The 16,530-nt window shown below is 39.1% G+C and overlaps 1 protein-coding gene across 2 annotated transcripts in view; it reads left to right on the forward strand.

The window, feature by feature from the left end:
* Window positions 1–16,530, forward strand: part of LOC108536531 (vacuolar protein sorting-associated protein 13B) — a 180,409-nt gene that overhangs the window by 21,445 nt on the left and 142,434 nt on the right. For both annotated transcript variants that reach the window (XM_017883361.1, XM_017883362.1), the window contains exons 3-4: window positions 42–249; window positions 552–736. In XM_017883361.1, the coding sequence (XP_017738850.1) occupies window positions 42–249; window positions 552–736 (393 nt within the window). The remainder of the gene's footprint in view (window positions 1–41; window positions 250–551; window positions 737–16,530) is intronic.

Here is a 16,530-nt window from a genome sequence, read left to right on the forward strand (position 1 = left end):
TTGTATTTAAAAGCCACCAGAATTTTTTTATGATTTTAAAGGTCTTCTGGGGTCAAGAACATTTGAATTGTTTAGTTCTTCTACATGAATTACTCAATGGATACCTTAATGAGGCGGGAAATTTTGAAGTACAAGTTTCTGAACCAGTACCTCAAATGTCATCTCCTGTGGAAAAGAATCAGACATTTAAAAGTGAACAAACTTCAGATGACCTACGGACAGGTCTATTTCAATATGTACAGGATGCTGGTAAGTAGCAATAGCCTCAGTATGAGAGTGTGTGTGTGCATGTGGGTGCATTTTAAATGCATGTTGACTAAATAACAACAATCAAGATTACTTTTTAAAGTGCATTAAAATTTGTAGTACAAAAATAGTACGTTATCATTCAGTCTCTCTTAGGGGAAGTTCTTGATTTCTTTCTGTTCCAGAATATATATAAAACTGGTCAACTAGCTTCTTTATGTCTTTTTTTCTCGTAAGTTTTTCTTCCTTTACTAAACCATGTTCCCCTTTAAAATCATACAATTAATTATGTTTTTATTTGACAGAATATTTGAAATTGCCTGGGGTCTATGAAGTCTTATTTTATAATGAAACTGAAGATTGCCCAGGGATGATGTTATGGAGATACCCAGAACCTAGAGTGCTCACCCTTGTACGAATAACTCCTGTGCCTTTTAACACCACAGAGGATCCAGATATTAGCACAGCAGACCTTGGTGATGTGCTACAGGTATGTAATGACTATTCATTGTAAAATGAAAACATTGTGGGAAAGCGCTGATCATATATTAGGAAAAATGTTTGGAACATATTTACTTCTTACATTAATAGTATCAGAAATACACATCTGTGTGTGTGGTATGTGTGTATCCACACACATATATAATAGTATTTTTTTTTTTTTTTGAGAGTAAGTCATCGCTCTGTACGCCCAGGCTGGAGTGCCAGTGCACTGATCTCGCTCACTGAAGCTCCGCTCCCGGGTTAACCATTCTCCGCCTCAGCCTCCGAGTAGCTGGGACTAACAGGCGCCCGTCCACTGGCCGCCGGCTATGTTTTTGTATTTTTTTAGAGAGACGGGTTCACCGTGTTCGCAGGAGGGTCTCGATCTCCTAGCCTAGTAATCCACCCGTCTCGGCTCCCAAAGTGCTGGATTACAGGCTTGAAGCCACCTGCACCTGGCCTGGATAATAGGATTTTTTTATTAAATAAGGGAATAATGTAATCCAAACTCATGATACATGGCAATTTTGAGAGTCCTCAGTTCTACTCTCCATTTTATTGTGAGTAGATTATAATGGGACAAGGAGGTGTCATTTAGTTCACCACTCCTTTATCGAGTGCCTATCATGTGTTCACACGCTTCAGAGCTTCTAGACCTGCCCCATGAAACAAAATATGCCCATGTAAGGCCAGAAATAGATGACTGTAGTTTTCATTTCCATAGCTGAAATGGTCTTGGGGCTTGAGGTAGGCTGATTTTTCTGTCAAAGAAAAGGTCTAACCAGTGATCATATTCCCTAAGGTTTTGTGAAAGTGTGTTGCTTGTTAATTCCCTGAGTTTAATATAAATGTCATTGTGGTTATCACTATATTACCACTGTACTTACTGATATTCTACTGATAGGAATTTCTCTTAAAATTTGTTTCTCTCTTAATCTTCCACCTATTACTAGATCACACAACCACCCACTCAAAATCTACAAGTCATTCCTGATCGCCTTCTTTCCCTACCTCCCTGCATCAAAGCCCATCAACAAGTCCTGTCAGTTCTGTCTACAAATTCTCTGTTTCTGCTGATGCAACTTGAGTTCAAACTGCCGTCTTCTGTTCCCTACTTCAGTAGCTTCCTAATTGGCCTCTATGCTTCTGTTCTTGACCACTTGGAATGCATTCTCCAAATAGCAGCTAAACTGATATTTTTTAAATGTAGGTTATACTATATCACTTCCCTAACTTAAAACCCTGTAGTGGCTTCCTCTAATACTTAGAACAAATTTCAGATCTCTTGCTGTGGCCTGCAAGGACCTATAGTCTGGACTCTGCTCACCTCTCCAACTGGAGTTCATGCCAGTCTCTCCCTTTCTCATGATCCTTCAGCCACTCTGGCCTCCTTTTTCTCCTTGAGCAGACCACCTCTGTCACATTACCACCCTTATTCTTTGTCAGTCAGGTACCAGCTCAAATGTTTTATCCTGACTAGCCCACTACAAGTACTTCATTCTGTATTGCATTACCTTGTTTTACTTTCTTCATAGTTCTTATTGCTAGTCCGAATTATGCGTTTGTTTACTTGTGTGTGATCTTTCTACTGTTAAAAAATAAACTCCTTATATGTCTTGATGATGTATCTCCAGCCTCTGATACATAGGTACACTCACCAAATTTTTGAAGTGACTGCTGTGTTTTAACAAATTAGATTTATAACACAAATCAGCTACATATTAATATAAGTAATATTACAATCTTATTTCTTATTTAATTTTTTTTTTTTTTTTTTTTTTTTTTTTTTGAGACAGAGTCTTGCTCTGTCGCCTAGGCTGGAGTGCATTGGAGGGATCTTGGCTCACTGCAAGCTCCACCTCCTGGGTTCACACCATTCTCCTGCCTCAGCCTCCTGAATAGCTGGGACTACAGATGACCACCACCATGCCCGGCTGATTTTTTGTGTTTTTAGTAGAGGCAGGGTTTCACCATGTTAGCCAGGATGGTCTCAATCTCCTGACCTTGTGATCCACCCGCCTCGGTCTCCCAAAGTGCTGGGATTACAGGTGTGAGCCACCGCACCTGGCCTACAATCTTATTTAATTCTTATTTAAATTCTTCCTTGTAATATGTTTAGTCAGATGTTCATCTTCTGAATTGGTAACAATGAAACGTCATCATTTTGTCAAGTGAACTACAGTGCAGAACAATCCAAATTGCCAAGACGTCAGCAGTCTCTACTTTGATTCTTAAGTTCTCCCATCTTTTTTTGCTTATATGCCAAGGGTACTGTCTGGGTCCCTGGGACTGTTTGTTTCCCCTCCCATCAGAGTCTTATTCATGATGATATTCTCTGCTGGTATTCTTGGATTCTTTTTCCTAAATGAAACAGCAATGTCTGTGAATTCTGTCTTATTAGACTTGCCTAAATGCAGAATATCTGTAGATTTTCAATCAAAATGAAAATACTCATATATTAAAGTTTTAGCTTCATGTAATGGCTAAAGGTTTATAGTTATAGCTAGATATTAACACATTTATTAACATAAGTCTAATAATTATTGGTGGTATTATGTAAATTACATTAACTAAGGCATCTAAGATAGTACATTTACTAGTGGCAGTTTTCTATCTTCTCACTGCTATTAGGAGAGCATAGTGATTAAGAGGATGAACTGTAGCCAGAATGCCTGGATTCAAAGTCTTGCTCTGGCACTTGCAAACATCGTCACATTAGACAAGTAACAACCACTCAGGTTGGTTTTTTGTTTTACTTTTTATTCCAACAACAAAATGAGGCTAATAATAATGTGATGATTATAAGAATCAATACAATCAATATTTATAAAACACATAGAACAGTGCCTGACACATAGCAAATGTTATATAAGTTTTGAATATTACCACTATTGCAGATTCAGCAGTCTAATTCAAAAATCTGAAATCCAAAATACTCCAAAATCCAAAACTTTCTGAGTGTTAACATGATGCTCAAAGGAAATGCTTATTGGAGTATGTCAGATTTTGAATTTATGGATTAGGTATCCTCAACTAGTATGTATTTGTAAATATTCCAAACTCTGAAAAAAAAAAATCTAAAATTCAAAATACTTCTGGTCCCTAGCATTTTGGATAAGGGATACTCAACCGATATTATAATGACTGTTGTCCAAATTCCTTTCATCAAGTAGAAGCACAGGCTAGACCAAGGAGATCTGGAGTATGATAGATAACTCTGCAGACCAGCTGGAGTAATCCGGGAGATCGGAGACAGTCCCAGGGACCCAGACAGTAGCCTTGGAATATAAGCAAAACACAGCCTGGCAGGTTTCAGCAAGCAAAGAGTTGGTATCAAAAAGGTCTTGCTATGTTTCATATTTTGTTGGAGAAACGAAGATCCCATATGTGGGCAAAATTCAAAGACAGGGATGCTGGCCTTGGAAGCAAGCCAGGATTGTAGCTACCGGAAGTTAAAAGGAAGGGAGAGCTGGATCCTAGTGGTGAGAAGGAGCACACTCAGAATCTACGGCTTGGATCGAGGAGCAGAACAAGACTGGCAGTGAGGCTGACTTGATGCCATGTTGCTGAGCTCTCAGTTCAATCCTCATATTCTCCCAACTAGGATCAGAGTTTGTCCCAGAGCTTGGAGTGGGTCTCATCTGTGGAAACAACTCTCGTGAATTGCAGTCTTAGAACCACGCAAAATACTTTGTTTCATTAGAACTTCAGCTGAGGACAGAACATATGTAACATGAATCACAAGTTCGATTTAATACAACAGCTTTCTCCTTGAGGTTCTACAGTGCCAGTCCCTGGGCTTGCTCTGGGGGATCCAGAGACAGATAAGACATGATCACCTCTCTGAAAGCTCAATCCCTCAAATCCCTCAGCCTAGCAGGGAAGTTTCTGTGGTTGTGTGGGGTAGAAGAGTCTCTCTAATTTCATCTGTTGTCAGAATCATTCTCCTACCATATGTGATTATTTCTAGTTCTGTACTAGAGGCACAGCTAAAATCCTCAACAGCTGATCCTGAATTTCAGGGAGCTTATGAAAGGAAGGCCCTAATCAACCTGGTGTATATTATAAAATGGGTTTTGAAGTCTCAGTTGCCACTGTCCCCCCACCCCCACCTTGTTGTAACTAACTCAGTGACCTTGGGCACACTACTGATCTTTTTGAGCTTCAGTTTCCTAAATTGAACATTGGGGTTGATGTTATCTACCTTTCACAGTTGTTGTGGAGTGTTATATCTAATACACTTTAAAGAAATACCTTACACATAATGAGCTCTTAATAAGTGCTTGTTTCCTCCCCTCTACTTTTTTCTTATCACACAAATGCCTGGACCACTAAAAAAAGACTCCTAAATGGAATTCCAGCCTCCAGTATCTCTTCCCTCCAGCATGTCCTTCTAAGTTTTTATAGGAACAGATAGATTGTGTAATTCCCTGAAGAAAACCTTAAGTGGCTCTGTCACTCTGCTAGACTGACCTTGAGAGCCCTGCATAAACTGCCCCCATCCCCCAATTTTGCCTTGCAGTCCCTTAGACATTGTCTGTCCTCTATCAAACTGGCCTATCTGACATTCCCTAAACCAACCTGTGACATCCTACTTCCTCTTCATTTGAATCCCTCCCATCTCTGCCAGCTGAATTCCTCCCCACACTTCAGAAGAGCTAAAATGCCGTTTAGTCAGTAAAGCCTTTCCTAGATGCCATGTTCAAACATGATACAGCCCTCCTCTGAAATCTTGTAGCACTTCATGGTACTACTTTTATGCTGTATCAACATATTCCTCACACTTGAACTTACGTGTCCATATCTTGCATCTCTCCTAGATTGTATGTCTCTAAAGGAAGAGGTTGTATCTAATTTGTCATCATGTCCTTTACAGCAGGGGCCCCCAGCCCATGGCCTGTTAAGAACCAGGCCACAAAGCAGAAGGTGAGCACTGGGCAAGCATTCCCACCTGAACTCTGCCTCCCAATCTAATGAGCAGGGCCATTAGATTTTCATATGAGCGCAAACCCTATTGTGAACTGCGCATGTGAGGGATCTAGGTTGCGGACTCCTTATGAGAAACTAACCAATGCCTGATCACCTGAAGTGGAACAGTTTTATCCCAGAATCATCCCCCTGCCCCTTGGTCTATGGAAAAATTGTCTTCTATGAAACCAGTCCCTGGTGCCAAAAAGACTGGGGACCGCTACTTTACAGTATCCATCGCAGTAGAGATGTTTAATACATATATTGACTGGATAAACAAATCCATGAACTTCCATGTTCTATTTCATATCATTCAAAAGTATGATATTATATATCACTATTTTATGGAACAAATGAACATGTTTTGATTTTCTACACCATACTATATCAGGGTGTGTTGTGTTATTTTTCGGTGGTACCATCTGCTGTACACACAATCGAATGTCATTACTTTACTCAGCCTCTTTGTGATATCATTGAATAGTCTGCCAAGCTTACTTGCTCCCTTAAACAGTAGCTAGTTCTTAAATACGGAGATATATTAATCTCCTTAGGTTTAGTCCTCAAAACAGAATTGAGTTTGGATGGCTTTTTCCTTCAGGACAATTTAGTTCACTTAAAAATTGGCCTTATAGAGTTGACTTACAATACAGAAGCCTCAGATTTGTCTCTTTATATTCCTCATTCCATGATTGTTGATGAGATTTATAAACAAATTCCCCATACTGCTTTATGGAATTCATTTTGTAATTGTAATGAAAAATGTAAACATGAAAACATGTCTATAATAATAAATCAAATAATCATAGGTTCTGAATTAAAAACCTCAAAACTAATGTTCCTAGAACGCAAAAGCTTATTTTATGGTCAACTTATGATTTTATCATGTGAACTTCTAAAGGTTAGTAGCATACTTAGATCTCAATAAAATTAGCGTCTGTTAGGTAAAGTAATGCCACCAACCTAGGAGTGTTGTGCAGTTAAATGGGTCTAACTGTAAGAAATTTCTGGCACACTATATGGCATATACTAGGTTTTCCTCTCTCCTAATCCTCCTGTGTACACTGCCTGTTGAGGATTCCATTTTGGAAATGCATATGTTCCCAGATTATAAATACTCAATCCATTTTTTGGTAGTAAAATTGGTAATGGACATTTTAATTCCTATACAGATCTGTCATGATTCTTGGCCATTGTCACATGTCAAATGAAGATATCTAAAAGTTTATGTCAACGTATAAATGAAAATAAATATGAAAACAAGAAGAATGCCATGATAAGGGAACAGGAGCCACACTTGGCTAATTTTTGTATTTTTTGTAGAGATGGGGCTTCACCATGTTGGCCAGGCTGGTCTTGAACTCCCGACCTCAAGTGATGCGCCCACCTCTGCCTCCCAAAGTGCTGAGATTACAGGCATGAGCCACCAAAAATTCTATTATTTATAAGTTACCCAGTATGAAGTATTTTATTATAGCAGCATAAACTTTCTAAGACACAGAGAGAACCTAATTGCTCCAGTGGGCATTTATGATCACCTGTGTTTTACACCCAGCACTGTGCTAGGTACTTTACATACATAATACCTCATTAAATTTAATTTTATTCCATGAGGTAGGCATCATTCCCATTTTACAAGTAGGAAAACTGAGGCCAAGAAAAAGTTAACTGGTTATGAATCATGAAATTTATAAGTGAGGGAGCCAAAATTTAATCCCCAGCCTTTCTGAGTTATAGTCAAGGTTTTATAAACCTGTTTTTTTCACCTGTATATAAAAAATTGAGATGATACATTAGGATGACAGTGAGCCACCTCATTGAGAAATGTGGAAAGAAGGAAAGTAGAATTATCCTTTTACTTCAAATGCTAAATCATGAAATAATGAGTTAGACAAAGATATGCAAAGTAACTTTAAGTCAATAAAAAGACTCACAAACACACAAGATGGATTGGATGTTGTATTAGTCTATTTTCACACTGCTGATAAAGACATACCCAAGACTGGCCAATTTACAAAAGAAAGAGGTTTATTGGACTTACCGTTCCACATGGCTAGGGAGGCCTCACTATCATGGCGGAAGACAAAAAGGAGCAAGTCACATCTTACATGGATGGGAGCAGGCAAAGAGAGAGCTTGTGTAGAGAAACTCCTGTTTTCAAAACCATCAGATCTTGTGAGACCCATTCACTATCACAAGAATAGCACAAGAAAGACCCGCCCCATAATTCATTCATCTGCCACTGGGTCTGTCCCCCTGGGTCTCTCCCACTGGGTCCCTCCCACAACACATGGGAATTATGGGAGCTACAAGATGAGATTTGGGTGGGGACACAAAACCAAACAGTATCCAGTTTTAAGATAGCTAGAGAAAAAACTTTTCCTTTAGAAGGATGACTGGTCAGCTGGGGAGCCCAGGAGGGTCACAGAAGTATTTGTTGGAAGAGATCTTCCTGACAGCAACCAAAGAAATGGTGCCTAAGAGTCTGGTTCACCTGGTAGCTAAATCCCCTTTATGGAAATGAATGTAGCAGCTGTCAAATCTCTGTGTCTAACATTCAAATCATGTTACCACCTAAACAACCTTCTAATAGTTTGGCTCCCAGTGTAGTCTGTCTACATGGAGAAAGTATGTCACACACTGGTTGAGCCAACATCAGTATCCAGGCTGCTTGGCAGTTATACATCTCATGGTAACTTAATAACATAACTTGGCATTTGGTTTATATGTCAGTCTCTAGTGAACTTTGTTAGCATGAGTCAGCATTCCTAAGTCTAGTCAGTGCTAGAATACCACTGAAATTTTCTGAGACTTCAGGACCAATGGCTAGATCTTCAATGATGGTGAATGCATCACATTAAATGCCCTCTTCTGGCTACCTGCCCCCTCCCAGCAGGTTGGCCTTTCCCTGATGACATCTCTGTTCGATATGTCACAAACCTTTTCAAACAAATGTCTATTCTCACTACCTTAAGAGTTATGAGGAATGGGGATAATGTGTGTGGAGCATTTAGCATAATGCCTTACATAGTTGAAGATCCAATCAATTATTATGACACATAATAAATGGTAGCTGTTATCATCATTATCTTCTTCTTCCTATCAATTGATCAAAGAATCTGGATTCTAATGTGTTAAACCAAGAAAATCCTGTTTTCTGAGAAGCATGTTTTTGTGTTTATAGTCTGTTAATGTCGTAATAATTGTTAGGGATTCTGGCCCTGTGTGTGATTGATGAATGGAATGCTTTCATTGAGAGCAACTGCTGTAAGAGACTGTCTTCCCCACAGTTATGGTTAGTGGACTCTGGTAGTATGTCGACTATTGTTCTCTAGGTTGCAGGTAGCAGAAACCCCACTGAAGTAGGCTTAAGCTAAAACTTATGTCAACTATTGTTCTCTAGATTGCAGGTAGCAGAAACCCCACTGAAGTAGGCTTAAGCTAAAACTGAAGAGGGGTTAATATCAAGATACAGTGGGGAGTCCTGGAAACAATTGCAAATTACAGCCGGGCCTCTGGAAGAACTGGGGCCAGGAAAGGAAGATAAGAGCCCAGGGGAATATTCACTCGCTATCGCTTTTTCTCTGCTTCTTTCCCCATATATGCTTTATTCTTCCCTTTCAACAGACCTAGCTTTTTTTCTCCCTTTCTTCTTCCGCCACCCAGTAGTTTCCCCATAGCTTCCAGAGCTCCAAAAGTCACATTTACAAGTCCAGCCTCCATTTCAGATCCACATTCCTAATTGACCAAGTTTGGTATCAGGTGCTGTTGGCCCAGTCAACTTTGGTCATGGAGAGAGCCACATTTTACCAACATGGCTATGAATTGGGGGTCATTGTGAGCTTTACAGAAATCCCCAGAGGATCTATTTTATGTCACATCTCTCTTACTGCTTTTGCTTTCCACCCTGGCTAGATTGGCCAAACTCATGGTTTGTGCTGACCTCTCACTAACAAAAATTGTCTCCATTTTGCTATGGTTTTTCCAGCTTTTCCCTTTGCAAATATCTGGAAAAGCCATTTTGCTCTGCACATCAAAGGCTATCTGCATCTGGAGAAAAGCCTCACACTATTTTTAAATCCCACCACTATCTTCCCCTAATCTCCTCTCAAAATGTAGGTTAGACAAGGTCCTTGGTCTTACAGATACACATGAGATAATTTCATATCTCCAGTGTGCTTAAGATCAATACTTTTCCTGACCAGTGCTTGCTTTTTAATGTAATGACTATGTAATAAATTGGCAACTTCACAGATTCTATAAATAGTCTTCCAGTTCCAATGAAGTATGAGAGCTTAACATATAAAGTAATTTTCTGTTTTTGAAATTGAGTTTACAATGTAATGTTTAATGTCTGTAGCTTGGTGGTGATTTCATTGTGTTGAATTTTCTAATAATATTTTATCTACTACTTGTCCATAGACTGAACTAAAGCTTCATTAAATCTTATAGTTGTGTGGGTTTTCTGTCTTTTTCTTAATTACATGGAAAATGTTCTGAGTCAGATAGTAATAGTCAGTATTATCCAATAAAGTGAAACTAGACTTTTGCTGCTTTAAATTTGACTTTACAAGCTTCCTGTAATTTTGAAGCACAGGAACCTGTTAGGCAAAGGTTATGATATTAGCACATGAAGGCACTACAACAAGAGAATCCTTCTGAGAGTTATTTGCAATTGAATATAATTTGCCTCTTCCACACATAGCTTAAAAAAGAATAAAAGGAAGTGTTCTTGGTGTTTCTTTTCAGCTGGGTTGGGCGGTTCACTTATAGCTGCACATATGTTCCCAGAATCCTGAGACTTTTTATTTTATAAGCACCTCCTGCCCACTGGCAGCTGTACTAATATGTCCCAGAAGGCTTTGCTCCTATCCATCATCTTTAGGAGGGATGCTCAAAGCCAGATATGAAATTCATTGTTGTTGAAATGCAGAAAGGGAAAAAAAAAAAGCCTTGGGGGCTTTGGGGAAGTAGGAGGCTGAGCCAGACTCTTAGGAAATAAAGGAAAGGAACAAGTCCTGTGTACCCAGTGGACACAATAATAAATGTTTTTGAATGATGGGTAACGGTGCTGGATCAACTGCTAAGTATTTTGCATCCAGAAGCTATTGCCTCCTTTTTTTAGACAAAGAAAAATCTAAAATAGAGTATTCCCTGAATATACTTTTAATCATTCTGTCTTCATAGTGTTGTAAAAGTATGAAAAAAAGATCTAGGAATACATTAAAAAGAGCCCTGCCTGATAATTTTGAGGTTAACTCACTAAATACAGATGAAAGGACCTGGGCTAAACGCTGAGAGAAAGACACAAAAGTGGAGAGGACTCTAGCTCTTCTCTCAAGGTACCTGTAGTCTTTTAGAAGGGACAAGTACATAAAACATGACAGGGCAGAACATGTGACATGTCACAAAAAAGCCACAGAGAATCTGCCTTTTTAAACAAAGCTGAATTGAGACATCAAGACAAGGCTTCATGAAGGAGATGGTTACTGAGGTGATCCTTGAAGGGTGAAGAGGATTAAAACTGAAAAAAAAATGGAGTGAAGGTGTATGTAAAGAAGAACTCAGTGAGCAAAATTTCAGAACTGGGTAGAGAGGGCAGAACATGTTTCTGGGAAGTGGCAAATCTGGTTTGACTAGCACAGGTTAGACAAGTATGGGGTTAGTGGAAGAGTGATAGGCTGCAGATGTGGCTTCTTAATCTCCATTGATTCCATGGAGGGAAAAGAAAGGGAAATTCATTTATTGAGTACCTAGTATGTACCAAGCACCAAACTTGTCATTTTATATGTGATATCCCTTCTATCTTCCCTCTAACCCTGTATGTACCATTATCTTCACTCTAATCCTCTGTGGTATGTACTGTTTAGAGCTAAGGTAAATCAGGTCCTGAGAAAAATAATTTTCCCAAGATCATAAAGCAAGTTAAGGCAGTAAAACCAGGACTCAAATCTTAGTTTGTATGACTTCATAATTCTTTCTTCTTTGTTGTGCTACCTTGACTACATTTAGAGTGTGGGGTTTATATTTCATTTGATAGGCATTGGAGAATCACTGGCAGTCCAGAGCTTTGGAAACATTGGTAGTCTTGTGGAGGTGGAATGGGGTCAGGAGAGACCAGAATAAGAAGACCTGGTAAGGGTCTTAGAGAGATGAGAGGCTGCAACCTGAAGGGAGTAGTGGGGAAAGAGAAAAAGAAATGAGTGCAAGAGAGGTTGTAGAGAAGAAATCTATGTTCTTGACAACTAATGTGGTAATTTAATGAGGAAGTAAGAGAAGTCAAGGTGATTGCAAGATTTAAGCTCAGTGGGATGTGTGGCAAAAGCATTTACACAATTTTGGAAATAAAGAGGAGTGCTATGCTAGGCACTATTCACTTTGTGAGGTGCTTTACACACATTCTGTCTAAGCCTGAAATCAACCCTGCAGAGAGAGTGTCGCTATCCCCCTAATACAATGAGGAAGCTGAGGATCTGAAAAGTTAAATGGGGGACCTCCTCTCCCTGAGCAGTGCATGAATTAACATGAGATTTAACATACATTTCAGGAAGTTTATAGACCCTTCTATAAGCTGTGTATGAGTCTCTTGTGAAGAATCACAAGAACATAAGAGACACTGCTGGGGCTTTTCAGCTCTATGTCAATTAGGATTAGATTCAGATATGAAAGACAGAAAATATACAATACCAGTAGCTTAGGTAAAATAGAAGTTTATTTCCTATCACACATGGGAACAGTCTGGAAGTCAGCGATCTAGGACTGCAAATGTCTCTACAAAGTCATGAGGACCCATCTTCCTGCCGTGTGCTGTTCTGCCATCCCCAGCACTTGGTTTTCCTTCATGGTCTAGGATGGCTGTACAAGCTTCAAGCATCTTGTTCCTACTCCAGCCATAGGAAGAGGAAAGGACCAAAACAGAGCATGCCTCCTCCCTTTATGGATATGCCTTGGAACCCACACACTGTACTGCTGTGCTGCCAATATCCAAGAGCCCAGAATTGTGTCACGTGGCCACACCAAGTTAAAAGGGAAATGGGCTCATTTGCAGAGGAAGAAGGAAAGAGGAGATACTGGGAGACAACATCAGCCCTGCTGGCATCACAGCCATAATACCAAGCATAATCATCTTACCTGATTGTGAGTTTCTTTATCTAGTCTATGGTGCAGTAAGAAAACTCACTTTCTGGTTCATTAACGAAAGGTTTGCCAAGGCAGAATTTGTAGAGAACACTTAAGAAGCAAATAGGATTTTCAAAACAAAAAATAATAATGAATAGTTTGAAATGCTAGCATTCCTTGCCCTTCAAAAAAGTAAGAGGTGGGGAAGGAATCTGTCAGTAAGACGTGCTTTTAAAGTAAATGGAAAACATTTGCAAACTGGAAGAATACTGAAGTCATTTTTATCCTGTCACTTTATTTGGTGGTAGAAATTTTATTAGCCTATTCCTCTTTTCCTATTAAATACGCTCACGTTTAAAAGGGGGAGGGCAGCATATCTCAAAATGAAGAACTGTGCTCAGCAATCAGTGTGTTTGATGTTCACTGCTCAGTATTAAAAATGCTTGGGGTGTAAAAAATGAAAGAATAGTAAATATGAATTGATGGTCTGTGACCACTTTTTATGACTTGGTCTCTGCCAAATAGCAGTATTTGCCTCCTATGAGATTCACAATAAAAACCATTATCCATTAAGCATAGATCATTTCTTGAGAGCTACATTGTTGAAGAGAACAGCAAACAAGAAAAAAGGGAAGTACAGAAAAGCAATGTTGTCCAGCTGTTAAGAGCACAAATTCTGGAGCTAAAGTCTCTGGGTCCAAATCCAAGGTCAGCTGGTGATCTCGGGCAAGTTATGTAAAGTAACTTCTTAGTACTTCAGCTTTCACATCTGCAAATTAGGGAGAATCGTAGCTCATGCTTCATTCAGTTGTTAGGAGGAATAAATGACTGTTGGATGTAAAAAACATGTAGAACAGTGTCTAGCACATAGTTAGTGCTGAATAAATGTTAGCAATTATTATGTTCTGCTAAGGGCTTATCATCTCCAGGTGCTAATTTGTCTCTTGTTCTGCCCTAGATTTTGAATCTTGGAGGCAATCTGAGTTTTGATTGCAAGTTACAATTTCTTTACCTCTTTATCCTTTCCATAAAGATATTAGAAAAAATTTATTTTTGTCAAGCACACATGGCCTCCAATTTTTAAAATTCAATGCACAGTTAAAAAAATAATGAAACTTTATTACCTTAGATGTTTTCTAGCAACATTTTTAAATGCTACATCAAAGTTAAAGGTCTTGGTTCTCTTATGCTTTTTAGCAGCAACCTTTTTAGCAGCTCTATTGAGATACAATTCACACATCATACAATTCCCTAATTTAAAGAGTATAATTCAGTGATTTCAATATATTCATGGAGTTGTGAAGTCCTCACTAGAATCAATTTTGGAATATTTTTATCACCTCTAAAAGAAACCTAGGACTCTTTAGCATTATCTCCTGGTCTCCCCAACCCCCAGCCCTAAGTAATCACGAATCTACTTTCTGTCTCTATATATCTGCCTATTTTGGACATTTCACATAAGTGGAATCATATAAATATAGTTTTTTTTTCTGACTGGCTTCTGTCATTCAGCAGGTTATTTTCACAGTTCATCCATGTTGTATCATGTATCTGTATTTCATTCCTTTTTGTTGCCAAATGATATTGCTTTATATGGATATGCCACATTTTGCTTAACCATTCATCAGCTGATGGGCATTTGAGTATTTGTACTTTTTGAATCCTTATTTACTTTACTTAGACTCTGTTGTGTCCAACAAACTTGAGGGGAAGACCAAAAGATGATGATGATGATTAGTCATATTTACAAGGTACTCTTAATGTACGTTTTCTCAAAAAGCTTAAAATCTAAGCTTCATGAAACAAATAGATTGGCAATAATTACCTAGCAAAATACAGTAAGCATTATAACTAAAGGCGGGGATGGGAGTTAATATAATAGGAGATGGTTGTGAAAAGTAGACTTAAAGCATGATAGTGGAGGGTTTTTAAAAAGTGCTTGCTAAGACACTTGGGCTTTATTCAAACATAAATAAGCACTTTATTCTGTGAAGGTAGCCATTAAGGCTATTGAGCTGAGCAGTGACCATGACCAATTACAGAGGAAAGGATGAATCAGGACATACTATATATTGGAGGCATAGAGAACTGTTTAGAGCACATTGTAATTATTCACAAGTAATAAGAATAACAGTTGGAATGGGAAGGAGGAAATGAATGTAAGATGGAGACATCTAGAGGCAGAATAAACAGATTTCAATACCCGGATATGTATTTCCCCGGAAGGGAAAATTAAAAATGACCCTATTCTATTCTATTCTAGATGACTAGATGGATGGAACACCATTAATGGGGACTGGAAATGTCAGGGAAAAGTGGAGCAGCCAGGAGTATGGAAGAGAGAATAGGTTCTACACTGGACAGTTATAATTTAAGGTTTTGGAGGAATAATCATAGTAAATGCCACTAGAAGTTTGGACATGTGGGCTGATAATTCAGAGAAGAGGGAGACTTATTTAAGAAATGGTTTGGGGAATTATCTTCATGGAAGTGAAAACTGAAGCCAAGAAAGCAAAATAGAAGTCACACTCAGAGAAAGTAAAGAGTTCAAAGACTAGAGAGATGAGGATAGAACCATGAAAAAAACTCACTGTATCTAGTAAATAAATGGTAGATGAGAAATTTTAATGGGTTGAACAGTTTCCCGTCCCAAATTCACTTCTACCTGGAACCTCAGAGTGTGACTTTATTTGGAAGTAGGGTTTTTGCAGATGTAATTATGATGAGGTCAGACTGGATTAGAGTGGGCTATAATCCAATAAGCAGTATCCTTTATAAGACAAAGGAAATTTGGACAGACACACAGACACACAGAGGGGAAGACCATGTGCAGAGGGAGGCAGAGATTGGAATGTCGCAACTACAAGCTGAGGAACGCCCAGGATTGCTGGGAGCCACCAGAAACTAGAAGGAGGCAAGGAAGAGGTCTTCTCTATTGCCTTCAGAGGGAATATGGCCCTACTGACACCTCAGTTTCAGACTTCTAACCTCCAGAACTGCCGGAAAATGAATCTCTATTGTTTTAAGCCAGTAAGTATGTGGTAATTTTTCATGGAAGCCCTAGGAAACTAATACAGGAATCAACAAAGGAGTGGTCAAAAAGGAAGGCCATGGAGGCAACAGTGTCAGGAAAGCCCAGGCATAGTGAAAATCTCAGGAAGTTTACAGAGCTCAGTGGTATCACATCTGCAGAAAGAGTATATTATGGACCCGGGGTGGAAAAAGCTGTGAATTTGACAACTTCCAGATCACCACTTGAAGAGATCAATTTTAGTTGCCAGAGCACCATGTAGAGCCCTTTGAGTAGCCCATCTCCCTCTTGTGTTCTCTGTACTTGGGTCACAGTGGGCTTACTTGTTTGAAATCCACAATACACTGTTAAATAGCAGTAGAGCCCATGTGTTTTGCTTTTTACCAGTGTTTCCCTGTTTAGAGACTGGAACGTAGCAATTGCTCAGTATGTGTGAAAAGGATTGAAGGATGGAGAGAAGAAGTGAGGAACTAGAAAGGTATGAATTTAGTTTACAGTTGATTTTAGGACATGGAGGGGGTTGTTTTTAGGAGGGCTTATAGGTAGAGAGTTGAGTGCTAAGATTCTCTCCTTAGAGACAGGAGAAATTAGAGGAGGTAAAAATAACAGTTTAGGCCCGTTGAGGTGGCTCATGCCTGTAATCTCAGCACTTTGGGAGGCTAAGGTGGGTAGATCATTTGAGG

This window comes from Rhinopithecus bieti, unplaced genomic scaffold (genome assembly GCF_001698545.2).
Source record: "Rhinopithecus bieti isolate Rb0 unplaced genomic scaffold, ASM169854v2 scaffold_14225, whole genome shotgun sequence".
In the NCBI taxonomy this organism is placed as follows: Eukaryota; Metazoa; Chordata; class Mammalia; order Primates; family Cercopithecidae; genus Rhinopithecus; species Rhinopithecus bieti.